Genomic DNA, 16,175 nt, shown 5'->3' on the forward strand with positions numbered 1-16,175 from the left:
AAGCTCTTTGTTGGCTGGATGGAGGCGGGGCGGTGCGCGGCCGCAGGTCCTTTTGTGCCCCTCACATTTTGGGCAAAACCAGAACCACCGAGCTTGCAGACGCGCCAAAAGCATGAAACCGGACTATACAAAAAGAACAACTTAAACAACGATGTGATTCTAACAGAGCGTTTGGTTTAAGAAGTTTTGTGAAATTGTAGGTGAGTCATGAACTCCTTGTTGGGCCAGGAGAAAAACTTTCTATTTTATAATTATTATCATTATTTGTTGAGGATATTTAGTTGTGTGACTTGTTATCTTAAACAACTTTATTTTCTTCATAGACATACGTTATCTTTTGTGTTGTGCAGTTTTGCTGGACTATTGGCTGGTCAACAGATTACCCCGTTACTAAGCAACCGGTCGTCTAGAACAGTGATTCTCAACTTGCAGTAGACGTTCGTCAGGAATACTTGGAACGATTCCGATTTCGCGTTTTTAAACTTAAAAAGCAAAAGAAAACATAAGTTAAACGTAAAATATTTGTCTGTCAATATTATATTAAAACAAATAATCGTAATGCCATTGATGCCCGAATTGCATCATAACTTGCGCAAACTGAATATTAAACTCACTCCAAATTGCAACAAAATGCAAATAAATAAAATAAATTATATATATATATATATATATATATATATATATATATATATATATATATATATATATATATATATATATATATATATATATAATATAACTTTTCCTACACACTATATTTACACAAGATGTCCTGTGATAATTTTGTTGTAATGAAGGTTTTAACATGCTGAGTTAATACAAGCATTATTAACTGATTGTCTTTTTCAGTTAAAAAAAAAAAAGGTTGTAAAACTTTGGTGGGAAAGTATACTTCATATTCATAATATTTTACAAGATGCAAACAGTGTTTGGCTTTAGTGGCCTCATGGGCTCCAAAACAGACCTGCCACATTGGCCCTCACTACTAAATTAAAAACATTTACCTTTTTTTTCTTTTAAACAAGCTAAACTTTGATGTTAAAAAATATATATATATATTTTTTAGTGTTTTAAATGTAATACATAACTTACTATAGAAACAATGTTTTGTATTTGTGTTGTAGCTCTTTGAAGAAGTCTGAAGTCTTTAGGAGAGTGTGTTTATAGTCCCGCGGTCTGGGAGGTGTGGGATGTTGTGCACTGTTGTTCAATCTCCCGCCAATATTGCACTCGTCCCGGCCTCCCTGACCACGAGGAACACGCGACCCCCCGCCGCAACCTCCCGCCACTACCGCATCTTATGAAGAACTCGACCACTAGGGCGGCGCCAGACTGCAGGTGTATATTCAACATCAGTGTGAGTATTTTGCAGTTACTAGCTTACTACTTACTGAATATTGTGCAGTATGCATCGTATACTGTGTACTTTTTGCATTGCATACAGTATTCCATACAGTGTGCTCTGATGCATACTGCACAAATTCAGGAGTTTGTGAATTTATGCATACAGAAAATTCACATACTGTGTTTGAGAGTATACAAACAAGCTATTCCAAACATAGCATAGATTTGTAATTTGAGTGTATTTGAATATCAATTAATATATTCAAATATAATGTTTAATATAATTTTATTTAAACTAATGTTAAATTAATATATTTCTATACATATGCTTGAGCTTAGCTCTCATTCATCATTAACGGCATACAGAACAGGAGAATTCTGGAGTTGACATATTAAACTGTCATTTTTGGTATTTTTAGAATTGATTTCTGTTTTTGTCATGTATTAATAATGATTATAGAGCCATGGTACTGTTGGGTATTTGTTGTGTTCTAGAAAATACATCAAATCCCTTTATTTTAAGACATTTGTTAATGTAAACACACGCTACAGGACTCTCTCAAACATACACTCATACTCACACATTATACAGCCCCGAGATGACACATAAACACACAACACGTAAAATAAAAGTCTTTTCTCTCCTTTCATTCAGTCTCCTCATCCAGAGTGACACAGACGCTGGGTAAATCTCTCCTCTGTCCTGGTTGTTTGGCCCCTCGCACACAGGAGTTCAGTGGCCCCACGCTGGGTTTCAGAGGGTCTAGAGAGAGAGACGGAGGGCGTCTCACTCCCCTCAAACCTTTATGTGCATTAGAACCTGTTTACGATGTGTACTGAAGTCCTCTGGAACAGTATCTGGAAAAGATATGTTTCATTTGCTTTGTGAGTGCGTTGTTTTTAGTGTTGTAATGCCGTTTTTATTTTTTGTCAATAAACATATTTATTCAGAATTTATAGATTTTTGATTTCTTGAAGACTTTGAGGGTCTGGGGATCAATATTTAAATATCAAAGAGTGGATTCATCTTTACCGTTACAGCGGTAGCGCAGATTGGACCAAATGATGTTCTCTTGAGAGAAGCAGAAGACGCCCAGGCGCCCCCCTCTCATACTGGTGTCAATCACAACATTGGAGTCAGCCACCATCTCTGTGCCTTCATACAGCTTCACCCTGCAACAGGAGCACAACATGAACACACATGAAAGCCCTCTTATATGTGACTGTACAATACTACTGTGCAGGACTCAAGATTAGCAATTCTCAACTGGATCTAGATTTAATACTGAACACCAAGTGAACCACACCAAAATTATTTATCATGCAAAATGAGCAAAAACATCCTTGAGATTAAGCGTTGAAATTCATTAATATTACCACAAACTGCAAATAGATATATTTATAATTTTGAATATATATATTTAATACATTACAGATTTCAGAACGATCATGTGACACTGAAGACTGGAGAAATGCTTTGCCATCACAGGAATAAATGACATTTTAATATATATTAAAAAAAGAAAAAAAATTAAATTATAATAATGCACAATATTACTACTTCACAGCATTTTTGATCAAATAAATGCATCCTTGGTGAGCATAAAACATATTTCAAATCTCTTTCTCTGTAAAACTATATTAATGTAATTATTCAAATGTAGAAAATATTTAAAAAGATCATCTTCTACCAAATGAAAAATAAATGTGCACCAAAGTATTTTAGAGTCTTGTTGGACACGATCAAAATTGGAAAAATTTCTCCTCCCACTTAAAACCCTCTTTATTTTGCCATCATAAATGCACACATAAAAGGTTAGTTGATTTTTATTATTCACATTTAGCATTGTTGACCCAATTTTGGGTCACAACCCGGCAGAACCCAGAACCGTTGTTCTAGAATATTCGGATCTGAATGAAGCCGAGAGCTGCTGCTAAACTCCACCTGCTCACCCTCTAATTACCTGATAATAAATGAGATCTGATTTGATTTAGCAGCAGGCCGGACTTAAATTGCATTATGTATGAGTGGAACATGTCTGCAGCACAGTCAAATGTCACTTACTGTGTGTCCGTACTGTGCTCTACTCACACCTAACACAAAACACAAATCATTATTTGTGTGTGTTTGAAAGGGCCCTTACAAAGCCTCAGCTACACGTTGTCTCACAAAACTGTGCATACACTTGTACGTATACACACACACACATATTGGGCACCACACAGCTCTCTCTCTCCTTCTGTAGGTATTTATAACTACTAGAAACTTTGGAAAGTTCTGATCTGAAGTGTTCAATAATCATGTAGACTCAAAGTTGGAAAGCTTCAGAACTGCTTAACTATCAAATGAGAAGTTACTGTAGTCATTTTCTGTCATGACACATTTTAAAACAAATTTTGTGCATTTGCTGGAACTCACTTATACAACACAATGCCAAGAATTTACACAGTACAGGAAATCATGCACGATACATGTTTAACTGTCTTCTGTGCTCCGTTCTCTCTCTTTTTTTAATGGCCCGTCCACTACAGTAGTTTCCGTTGGATCTGCATATGAACAGCCACCAAGAAAATTCTTGCCAAGGATTTCATTGGCATAGCAACCACAACAAAGGGCGGCCAGGGGCCCAACCACTCAGCAGAGTCTCAGGGGTGTGAGGGGGCAAGAGGAGGGGGCAATTGAGAAGAAATTTTAAGGATAACTAGTCATACGCCCCCACCACCCTCTCTCCAGTATACCAGCACAAGCTTCCATCCGCTGCCAGTGCAGTCAATAAAACTCACTATTAGGCTGGTATTGCGCCCTCTTGTGACGACAAAAGCGACCCACAACTGGACAAACAAAAAAGTTGTTTCAGCAGGGACAAACACCCTATTACTTTTACTAAAGGAATACACCAGTTTAAATATAATTGAATTTAATTTAATTTAACATTTTTGGCATGCAGTCAATTAAAATATTTTCTAAAAAAAAAAAAAAGTTTAAAAAAAGGTGGTGTTTACAACAATTTACATCACATTCAAAAACTTTTTTCATGTTTTTGGCTCACAAGGCTGCATTTATCTGTTTAAAAATATAGTAAAAACAGTAATATTTATTTTAGTATCACTGAGATACCAAAATAGATTTTATTAATATTTTGAGTATATTTTAATATTTTAATATTTTCTGTTTTCATTTAAAATTTTTAGCAAATTTGTTTTTGTCAATTTTATTAGTTTTTTTCAGTTATGTCTATAATGTTTTTATTAATTTTGATTTCAGTTTTACTTAAGTACATGAAGTTAAAATAAATGAAAAACGTTTCTCTAACTCATCTTTTATTTTGAGTTTATGTTTATTTTAGTTCAATTAACAATTTTTTTATTTTTTTATGATTTTAGTTTTAAAACAACTCATTACTCCAGTCTTCATTCTCACATGATCCTTCAGAAATCATTCTAATATGCTGATTTGGTACTCAAGAAACATTTCTTAATATTATCAATTTTGACAACAGTTGAGCTGCTTAATATTTTTGTGGAAACCTTGATTTTTTTACTAAACTTACTTTCAATAGAAATGTCAAAAAACAGCATTCATTTGAAATAGAAATCATTTGTTACATTATAAATATCTTTACTGTCACTTGTGATCAATTAAATGCATCCCTGTTTATTTTTTTTATTTTTCTGACATAAAACTTTTAAACAGCAGTGCAAACTGTGTCGCTACACAATTATCCCCAATTGTAGGAGGTCTCACCTGATGTAGCCGACCTGAGGCCGATGGATGAGCTGCCACCGGTACGAGGTTTTATCTTGCCAGCCGACATTTCGTGGGTCTTTCCAGAGCAGTTTCACCTCTCCATCCGTATCCCCCGTGTGCCACAGAGCATTACGAAGAAACTCGCCGGGGCCTGTACGAGACTTCACCGCCTACGCAAACACAGTTTCAAGTCTTACTTCCCCAAAAGCTCATTTGGACATTAGCGAGCCAATATATTTCCATGAATCAAAGGCAACATTTTCACCTTGAGCTGCAGGCCTGGTTCAGCCATGGACCTGAAGGGTATCGACTGCCAGTATGTCTGTTCGGTCTGCTTCCACATCACCACATAGAAACTAGATGAATCCTGATAGCCAAAGATGAAGCCGGCATAGTCATCATCAGTCACGGTGTTAACATGAAATGTTCCCTCGAAGTCCACACCGTTAAACGCTGTGTAACCTGTGGAGAACCGATTTACAGTTTGCATTTCCAAGTCCACTGGGCATTTAGCTTCTGAAATCTGAAACCAAACTCACCCACTGCCAAGCCCGGGTCACTGTTCATGGTTTGAACAATCTCCATACCCTAAAACATAAATTCATCTGTATTAATTCATTCTTTATTACCACATAGAAAAGTACAGAAAATTACAGACTTCATCTTTAAACTATATGCATGACATTATTCATAACCATTTATAGACTAATTTCTATGTGCAGCATAAGTAAAGTAATAAGTCTTTAAATTTAAATTTGACAAACTATAAATCATTACAAAGGACAGAGTCATGAACTTCAATTTTTGACCTCTGTTTTGTTATAAATATCTGATAGTGACAATAATTTCTTAATTTTTTTTGTCAGGAGCTATGCAAAATCAAAAATCAAGTCAATGCCTTTAATATATCTTTAAATATGAGCCTTGTATGCATCCACTGAGAAAAAACAAGCTGTAATATTCAGATTCTTAAATGTGTACTTCAAATTTCTTTAGAGAGGAGTATTATTTATTTATTTAGTATGTTTTTATGCTAAATCAAGCAATTTGAACATTATGGAGTGCTAAACACTCATGTAATGTATGTTTCATTCACACTTGAAGCCAGAAGGCACCTAAACATAATAAATAAATAAATAAATGTATGCATTTAGCAGACGCTTTTATCCAAAGCGACTTACAGTGCATTCAGGCTATCAATTTTAATCTATCATGTGTTCCCGAGGAATCGAACCCCCAACCTTGCGCTTGGTAACGCAATGCTCTACCACTTGAGCTACAGGAACACTAATAGGATGATGCATCCCATGATGCTTTACCTGATTGAGCACCACCCAGTTCGGGTCGATCTGAGCGTCACCCTCTGGGTCCAGAATGACTGTCTGATAGGCTCTGAAATCTGTAAGTGTGACTTCAGCACTTTCTGGACACACGTCAATCAAATCCATCACCGCATCATTGTCAAAGTCATTCTCACATACGTCACCGACTCCGTTACCTAAACGACAAGAGAAATAATAATAACGTGAGTCATAAATCAGAAGGATTATTCGCCATCAGTGAATATGAATGCTCTTACTGTTTGAGTCTTTCTGATTGGGGTTGGAAATGAGTCTGCAGTTATCGGGTCCGATGCCATTGATGGCGTGATTGTCTGGCACCCCGTCATTATCGTCGTCATCATCACAGTCATCTCCGATGCCGTCATTGTCCGAGTCGAGCTGAGAGCTGTTTGGAATGATGGGACAGTTATCTCGAGTGTCCTGGTGTCCGTCTCCATCACTGAAAACACACAACATTAAACACCATGAGCTGAAATGTGTGTCTGAGATGAAAAACTATATGAGCAACTATCAGACACTAGAGGGCAGCAGTCTTATTATATACAGGTTAATGAGTCAATAAATAATCTATTAAATGTGTGATTTATGTTTGAATTTACATTTGAGTTGTGTTTACTCACGTGTCTTGATTGGTGTCACAAACATCCCCGACTAAGTCATTGTCTACATCTGTCTGCAACAGTAATAATTGAGATTATTATACAATAATACAATTAATGATATACAACTACATATACAAGACTGCAAAAGCAAGCTGTTTTTCAATTACTCAAATGATTTGTTAAAGGCATAGTTCCCTTCAACAAACAGTTAACAAAAGTTTTGTTATTATCATTAACTAAAATTAAAACTATTATAAACATTTGTTTTTTACTTGAAATAAAGTTGAAATAAAATACAAATACTTGGTAACTAATCAAAATGAGAAATAAATAAAAACCTAAAAAGCTATATTTAAAGTCTTCTGAAACCATATGATAGCTTTGTATAAGGAACAGACCAAAATTGGGAGGGGAAGTCAAATATGGCATTCTTTTCTTGTCCACAAAAGAAAGAAAGAAACACAGGTTTGGAATGACATTAAGAGTTCACCCAAAAATGATAATTTTGTCTTTGAGACTCCATCAATGCATAAAGTATAAACGTTTAATATAAACTAAGATGTAATTCAGTACCTGCATGGGGTTGCTGATCTCAGGACAGCTGTCACATGCATCACCCACTCCGTCTCTGTCTCGGTCCGTCTGCATTGGGTTTGGCACTTTGGGACAGTTATCCAGCACATTCTGGATTCCTGCAAAACATCCACACACATCACATTCTCAGAGGATGATGTTGCAGGGACACAGAGCAGATCAATTCATCAATCTGAACCGTCTTTACCATCTCCATCGATGTCGTCATCGCATGCATCTCCCTCTCCGTTATTGTCAGTGTCTTTCTGGTCAATGTTGGGAACGGTGGGACAGTTATCACATGCGTCACCAAATGAATCAGTGTCAGAGTTCTGCTGATCTTTATTGGAAACCAACCGACAATTATCCTGAAAAAAAAAGAAAAAAAATCCTTTTTCATAGTATTTATTAATATATAAATCTAAAAATCTTAAGCAAATTTTAGTAATTTTGTTATGTGCTTTTGTCATGTTATTAGTTTCTTTTTATATTTCTATATTGCTTCAATTTATTTTATATCAGGTTTTTTTTTTTTTTTTAGTACTCATTCCCAGGCAACATTTGCTTTTCTAATTTTCATTGAAGTTTTGAAGTTTAACGTTTTTAGCTAACATTTATATTTCATTTTATTTCAGATAATGAAAATTATTTTTAATAATTTTAGTTTCTTATACCAATGTGGGCCACAAACACACCTCTACATTTTTTATTCCATCGCCATCTGCATCCTCATCACACTGGTCTCCAATCCCATCATTATCTGCATCTTCCTGACCGGAGTTGGGCGTAAAGATGCAGTTGTCCTGAAAAACACAGAATATGAATATCCATAGAGCAACACTTGAAGCAACTGAATAAGAGCATAAAGAGCATAAAATCCTATGTTCAGACTTGGGAAAAGTTGACTGCAATCTACGGTGAATCTATCATATAAAAGTCCAAACAAATGCAAAACAAACTTGGTCTATGTAAACACATCACCTCTTCTAGGATGAATAGCTTAATTTCCCTGAAATGTACAAGATGTATGAACAATGGTACATGAACTGGAAAGAATCAAGTCTATAAACCATCAGTATATAAAATATAATATGGTCACATCAGAGAGTCACATCAATTCAGTGAATGTTTATACAGCATCAGTGTGTGCATTGTGTGTTAAAAGATTGTGAGTTGCAGACCTGTTTGCAGTGCTTGTCATTGTCCATGCAGGGCAAGGAGCGATCCGGATAACCATCAATATCCGTGTCCTTACCACAGGTGTGACCATTACCGGCCCATCCCACATTACACTAAGAGAATCAGACAGAAATTACCAGAAAACTTGAGAATGATGTAATAAAGATATGATATGATATGTAAATCTGATTTCTTTTTAGTCCTAAGCCTTGATAAGTTATGAGTGACAGGGCATCTTGTCAGTTATATTCCATTGCTCTCAGTAGCCCCGCCCACTGTGAAACCTCATTGGTTCAAAATCCTGCTCCACGCAATTGTACATTAAAAAAAGTACAGTTCACCCAAATAGAAAAAAATTTCACCATTATCTCAAACCCGTATGTCTTATTTTCTTCTGTGGAACACAAAAGAAGATATTTTGAAGATGCTGGTAACCAAACACTGCTTTCTGTCCAAACAGTAGAAGTCAATGGTAACCAAAACTGAGACTATGTTCCACAGAAGAAAGAAAAGTATACAGATTTGAAACAATGTGAACATGAATACCTGATAATAGAATTTTCAGATTTGGTTGAACTATTGTTTTAAGAATTGAATACATTCTGATTGGATGAGATTGTGAGATAAACTGCTTGTCTCTGAAATCTTTACACATCTCGTCTGGTTAGGACACATGTTATACTGGTAACTGAGGAGACATACAGCGCAGGTAACGTCGTCGTTCCGCTGAATGATACAGTGAGCGTTAGTGTCGCAGGGGTTGAAACTGAGCGTAGCACACGATTTCCGAGGGAAACATCCAGTTGTCTGATTCCCAACATATCCAACCTTGCACTGACCGCATCGATATGATCCCTAAGAGAAGGGAGAAGTAGTTAAAAAGCGTTAACATATACACTCTGCATGATTTCAGAGAAAAAGGACTGGACTCACAATGGTGTTGATGCAGATGGAGTTGGGTGTGCAGGCATTGGCCAAATCAAGACATTCATCTATATCAGAGCATTCCTGAAACAAATTCATTAGAAAAAGACATTAAGTGCTATTTGTTTTGCCATTTTACTATCTAATGGAAATGCATTTTTAAGTGTCTTAATAGTTTTTTTGGGGACACTGTACCTGGTGGTGACTCTTAGCACATTACACACTGACATTCAAATGAACATTTGAATTATATATTCCTCCAAAAATCACTATTTCACCTTTATTTGAAAAGTTTTGCCATTTTTTTTGATACACCAGCTGCTTGCACCTGCTCAAATATCTGGCTAAAATGATTAATTATAGACACTAGCATTCAAAATTAACCTATCAAATGCATTTTTGTATGAAGAACAAAGGATTTTTTTTCTTTCAATGCATTAAATTGATTAAAACATGACAGTAAAAACATTTAAAATGTTACAAAAGATTTATTTTTCATATAAATGCTGTTCTTTTGAACTTTCTATTTCTGTTTCTTGAGCAGAAAAATTTGCATATTAGAATGATTTCTGAAGTATCATGAGACACTTTAGACTGTAGTAATGATGATGAAAATTCAACTTTGCCATCACAGGAATAAATCACATTTTTAAATATATTATAATAGAAAACAGTTATTTTAAATTGTAATAATATTTCACAATACTACTGTTTTTACTGTATCTCTGATCAAATAAATGCACGGTACCTGACGGTGACTTTTAGCATATTCCACACCGAATCCAGAGAGAGGAGGACCCCAGAGTCCGGGTGGGCAGGGCTCACAGGTAAACCCTTTTGCTGTGTTGACACATGCGCCTGGTGTGTAACACGGCTGAGCCTCTGCACACTGATGGGGAGAGACATGCTAATATGAAACAGCTTTAGCAAAACAACACTTATGAATAAAAAACAAAGGCATCTTTATTCAAGACTCTTTGGAACATGGACATAAACAGTTACAGTGGTTTCTGGACCAAGACTTATCAGTATACAAAGATAAAACCAGCGCTAAATGCCCTCACCTACCTCATCTATATCCTGACAGTGTGTGCCGTTCCCTATCATGCCCTCCGGACAGGGGCCACAGCGGTACCCTGGGAAATCAAACGTCTCCATGCAGGCCACGCCCTTGAAGCAGGGGTTGGGCTGACAGCGTGAACGCGGCTCATGAAATCCTAAAACAAAGAGACATATTATCATAATAAGTCAATAAGCTGAAGGAATCTAATATCATGTAAATTATACATACACAAAAGAATTTAAAGCCCTCTGTCTGGATATATTTGCAATGGAATATTAGAATACTGCTTCCCGCATACATAGTGTACATGCCATACATCCTACTATTAAAAAGTACTATCTGAAACAGAATTATGCAGAGATAAACATTTCTAAATTTTCACAAGAGCTCATTACTGAATTTCTATTATGGGATTATGGGAAACATTCTATAGAGTGTGCTGTGTTAAATACTGGAAGGTTTGTGGAGAGTCTTTTAGTTTGCCTGAAAAATGGGAGACAATTTTCAAATTTGTTTGAAAACAGGTATTATTTTAGCAGTTTTAATACATATTTCACCTTCTTTCTAAACTGTTAAATGTGTAGGCAAAAAAGTAATGACATACTACCATTGAGAAGTTTGGGGTCAGCATGATTTTTTTGTTAAAGAAATTAATACTTTTATATTAAACAAAGATGCATTAAATTGATTAAAGGACATTTAACAAAACAAAAAAAATTATATTTCAATGAAATGCTGTTGAATTTTCAATTTATCATACAAACCTGACAAAATGACAAAAAATTATCATAGCTTTCACAAAAACATTAACCATTAATTTTCAAAATGACGATGATGATGTTAAGAAATGTTTCTTGAGCAGCAAATCAGCATGTTAAAATAATTTCTGAAGGATGAAACTGTGACACTGACTGGAGAAATGATGCTGAAAATTCAGCTTTGCATATTTTTAAAATATAATAATATTTCACTTCTTTTTTTTTTATCAAATAAATACAGCCTTATTGAGCATAATAGACTTTTTTTTTAAAAACTTACCAACCACAGACATTTAATGATAGTGTTTTCACTCACTCACTGATCACATGTAATAAACAGATTGTATTATAATAGTATACATCTATTAATGTTGTCAGGAATCCTTTGGTATGTACAAAGGCATGACAAACAACTAGTTTGGCTATCACTCTTTTTCTTAACCCAACTGTTATCACTACAAATAGGACCGAAAACTGTTTTTTGTTGCTTTGTCAGGTTGGTATTATGCTTTGATGTTGCTCCTCACCACACATCTGGCACTCCAGAATAGCATTCCTGATGAGAGACATTTCTTTCACCTAAACAGTGCAAAAACAAATAAATCAAACATGTTCAGAACAGATTCCCTCACATATACACACTAACTCACTCACACCTGTTCTCTGATGTCCTCTCTCAGCTCTCCCAAGATCTGGTTAAAGATGATCAACTGCCCAATCAGAGCTTTAGTGTGGTCACCTGTACAAAAAGAATCAATTATCTTCAAATTAAATCAATAAATAAAAAACAAACACATTGGATATCATGACTTCACCAATTCCGACTCACCTAGAATAGAATTAACCTCACCGTTCACTGAAAAACAAAGTTTAAACAAAAATATTTCAGACATAGACTTCACAAGCAATCAAAATCCTGCATATTCAAGCTCCATGTACAATCCTGTGTTGCTGGCTAACCTATGTTATATGAAGAGGCGTCTCCCTGAAAGGGGCAGTCAGTAAGAGCCCCAGCCTGGGCAACAGTGCCCCCTAGTGACACTTTAAGATACTCCACTGAACCCTGGAAGAAAAAAACATTTGATTATAGTATTGATATAATATTATCCTTCATATCCGCATTTCAGTTCTTAACCAATCTAACCATCTAAGCTCTTATTTCATTAAAATTCACACAGTTCATATATTTAAAAAAAAAAAATCCACGGAAAGAATAATAGTACGCACTACTGCCCAAAAATCTGGGGCCAGATTTTACTAAGCAAGAATGCATTAAATTGATCAAAATAGTAAAGACTTCTACATTGTTACAAAATATTTCTATTTCAAATACATGCTGAACCTTTAAACTTCACCTATCAAAGATTCCTGAATTTTTTTTAAAAAAGTATATCAGTTTCCACCACAAAAATATAAACAGCATAACTGTTTTTTATTTTAACATTGATAGTATTTTTTGATTGAATGATTTCTAAAGGATCATGTGAAATCAACAAATCAACAAAATTCAGCTTTGCCATTACAGAAATATATAAAATTTTAAAATTATAATATTTTCAGTTATTTTAAACTGAAAATAAATAAATAAATAACTAAATCACAATTTTAACATTTTTGATTAAAAATCACATTTGACCCCAAACTTGTGAATGGTAGTCCAGGTATTGTGAAAACATAATGAAGTCATCATATTATCAAGGTCATATTATGTTGGTCTCACCTGCATCCGAGTGTATGCCTTTTGGCCATTACGAATCTCCACCAGCTCTGCATCTCTTGGCAGAGAGACCAATGGGGGCAGCCGCTGGGCGGAGTCAGCCAGACGACAGTTCACATAGAGTTCGAGGCTCAGGTACTCTCTGCGCAGGCCACCGACACGGAGTATAACAGACTGAGACCGTCCGTCTGCCAGATTTGGGCTCTGCAGATTGACTGTGTGCAGCTTCCCATCTTCACGAACATACCGGACCAGAACTACAGTAAAAAAAACCTTTTAGAGATGTTCTGAGCAGACACCACATCCGCAACCCATTTTATTCTAATGTATTTATAAGTGAAACAGAATATTCAATGAGAAAACAAATGATTGGGTGGTTAAAAGGGGGTATTCTATATCAAAATGGAGTCAAATCTGAACGCACATATGTTGAAACAATAAGCAACAAGCTGTTGGATGTTGGTCAACAATACGAAACAGCCAACGCAGTGATGTCAATGAAAAAGAAAAGCTATTTCAGAGAAAAAGCAAGTTGTTTATGATTATAGATTACAAAAAAAAAAGAAGAAACAGTTATTACTTTTGTTAATCTTGCTCATGATGGCAACCTCCAGGTATTTCTTGTTATCCTGCTTGTTGTAGAGGCCCAGCAGAACTCCTCCCAGTTTAGGAGGCAGCCGGAAGGAAGACATCACATACACATCACTGAGAGTCTTCAGAGCTAAAGAGATCTTCTCCACCGCAGCCACGGTCTGCTTCACATCCTCCAAACTCAACACGTCTATCACTGACAGACAGAAACAGAGATAGCCAGAAATAAAGGAACAGTTAATGAATACAGCCACGTTGTTCCAAATGCATATGCTGATATTCTCCCGAGAATGGAGAATTTCTGCAGAATACTTTACTCATTTATTGTACAATTTATAGTGACCACAGCTTTCAAACTCTAATAAGAAATAAAATGAAAAGCAATAAAAGCACCACAAAAGTAGTCAATACTTTTGAACGGTAAAGGTTTTTTAATAATGACCAATAATTCCATTCTCTTATCTTAGCAAATTTTTTAGAATTTATTTATGTCTTTTCTAATACATAATTTCTATTATGTATCATTATTCTATTTACCACCTGGTGTAATCCATTTATTTTTAATAATTCTTAATAGCTCTCATTCCCCTCCCAGACCGTCTTGTTCTTAAGTTTTTTGGCTGGTTAAATAAAAATTAAACAATTAAAATTAGTAAAATTGTTCAAAAGTCGGTTAGTTGAACTGGATCAGACCTATTTGTGAATTAATCATTCAGATTATGTTTGTGAAATGGGTGAAGTGACCCACTGAAAAAAAACCTGACATCATGAGAGTGAGTAAATGAGGAATTTACTATAGCCTGGTAGCTACTACAGTCTCCTCGAATAACCTCATCTCATCATGTCCACTGACTCTTCATCTATCAGAGCTTTTATGAAACTGGACGAGGTAAAAATGTTTCTCAAATTTTCTCAAAACAGAGCGAATACATTATATAGGAAATATAAAGTTTGTAACTGATAACTACCCGAGGGAGGCTAGTGTAACTAATTATGAAAGTTATGAAAGTTAAAAAAAAAAAAAAAAAATCTGAATACTTACCCGGTACGTCTTGTTTCTGTGCGCTCTCTGCGAACCAGACGAACGTAAACACGAAGAGACTCACCCAAACCTTCATGTTAACATATAATACACGCAAAAGTGATGAAGAAAATATCCAGAACAGAGTCGTCAGCGATGCATTGAAACACGAAATATTTCCACTGGAACAAACCTGCGCTGTGTGTGCAGGAGAGAGAGAGAGACGGAGAGAGAGAGAGAGAGAGAGAGAGAGAGAGGGAGAGAGAGACGGAGAGAGAGAGACGGAGAGAGAGAGAGAGAGAGAGAGAGAGAGAGAGAGAGAGATACAAAGTAGCACAAGTCATGTGGCGAGTGTCTGCATTGGTTTCGTAGCAAGTCTCGCGAAACTAAAAAAAATTGTAGCAAGGTAAATTATCTTAAAGATTTTTCAATCTTTACGCGATATACATATAATATAATGTTTTCAAAAATATTAATAATGTTCTTCCGATGTACCGCTCTCATCGCACTGTTGCTATGGTTACCCATTAAAATGGACGTGACTTCCGTTTGCAAGTGTCTGCTTGGCATCAAAAAAAATACCAATCTGGTACATGTATACATATCAATACTCTGGTAGACTTTTGTGATAATGTTTTTTTTTTTTTTTTTTTTTTTTTATCTCTGGTAAAAGTCTCTAATAACTTAATTTCACAATTAATTAACGTGTTACTGAAATTATTTGTGAAATGTAACTGTGACAATTGATTATAAGTAAATCCAACACCACTTTCCGGTGTATTTTAAATACCTGTTATGTACTCCATGGTTGAATACTTAAAATAATATACATGGTTAATACCATAAGAACTGTTGTTAGTGTCAAAAGAACAAATGCAGACACTGGCTTTGACATCTATTCCGCTAATTCCAGGATCACCTCTTGATTTTGTGCCAGTCTGCTTGCAAACACAATCTGCTGGCATAAAGAAAGAAAATGCGGCTGACATTTTAAAGCAAAGTGAGGGCTGTTCAGCTTCAGCGTCCAGTCCCGCCAGTCTGTCCTGGAGTGATGTTTATTTTTCATTACCTCTGAGTTTCCCTAGAAACAGCTTTTAACAGCAGGTGTCGGGGGAACAGTTCTGTACTTGAGCTTAACTGGACCCTGCAAGCAGAAAAAATAAAATCAGCTTTTTGTTCTACGCACCACCCGTAACCACTTTAAATAAGGAGCTTGTTAAACTGCCCTCTTCCCAGAAGGGAAAATATGAGCTCGGGGTAAAAAATTTCACAATGGAGTCATGAATCAAAGTTTTACACCCTGAACAAAACC

At 35.6% G+C, this 16,175-nt stretch overlaps 1 protein-coding gene across 1 annotated transcript; it reads right to left on the reverse strand.

Annotated features, from left to right (window-relative positions):
* Nucleotides 1–1,815: 1,815 nt before the first annotated feature.
* On the reverse strand, nucleotides 1,816–15,669 carry LOC109053455 (thrombospondin-3a-like). The gene is made up of 24 exons (XM_042773317.1): nucleotides 15,654–15,669; nucleotides 14,885–15,112; nucleotides 13,832–14,038; nucleotides 13,255–13,508; nucleotides 12,495–12,597; nucleotides 12,364–12,390; nucleotides 12,191–12,273; nucleotides 12,062–12,113; nucleotides 10,782–10,930; nucleotides 10,462–10,602; nucleotides 9,723–9,797; nucleotides 9,492–9,644; nucleotides 8,792–8,902; nucleotides 8,306–8,413; nucleotides 7,819–7,978; nucleotides 7,611–7,729; nucleotides 7,056–7,108; nucleotides 6,672–6,874; nucleotides 6,412–6,590; nucleotides 5,632–5,680; nucleotides 5,358–5,554; nucleotides 5,090–5,262; nucleotides 2,378–2,517; nucleotides 1,816–2,202 (listed from the first exon to the last, which is right to left on the reverse strand). The coding sequence occupies exons 1-24, from the start codon at nucleotides 15,667–15,669 to the stop codon at nucleotides 2,141–2,143; spliced, it is 3,042 nt and encodes a 1,013-aa protein (XP_042629251.1). The 3' UTR covers nucleotides 1,816–2,140.
* Nucleotides 15,670–16,175: the final 506 nt, after the last annotated feature.

This window comes from Cyprinus carpio, chromosome A16, assembly GCF_018340385.1.
Source record: "Cyprinus carpio isolate SPL01 chromosome A16, ASM1834038v1, whole genome shotgun sequence".
In the NCBI taxonomy this organism is placed as follows: Eukaryota; Metazoa; Chordata; class Actinopteri; order Cypriniformes; family Cyprinidae; genus Cyprinus; species Cyprinus carpio.

Bases quoted from the DNA above. Each gene is read 5' to 3' on its own strand.
- LOC109053455 (XM_042773317.1), bottom strand. The intron at 12,114-12,190 runs GTGTGAGTGAGT...TGCACTGTTTAG, and splicing joins GAGAGGACATCAGAGAACAG to GTGAAAGAAATGTCTCTCAT. The intron at 10,603-10,781 runs GTAGGTGAGGGC...TCTCCCCATCAG, and splicing joins ACTGTCAGGATATAGATGAG to TGTGCAGAGGCTCAGCCGTG.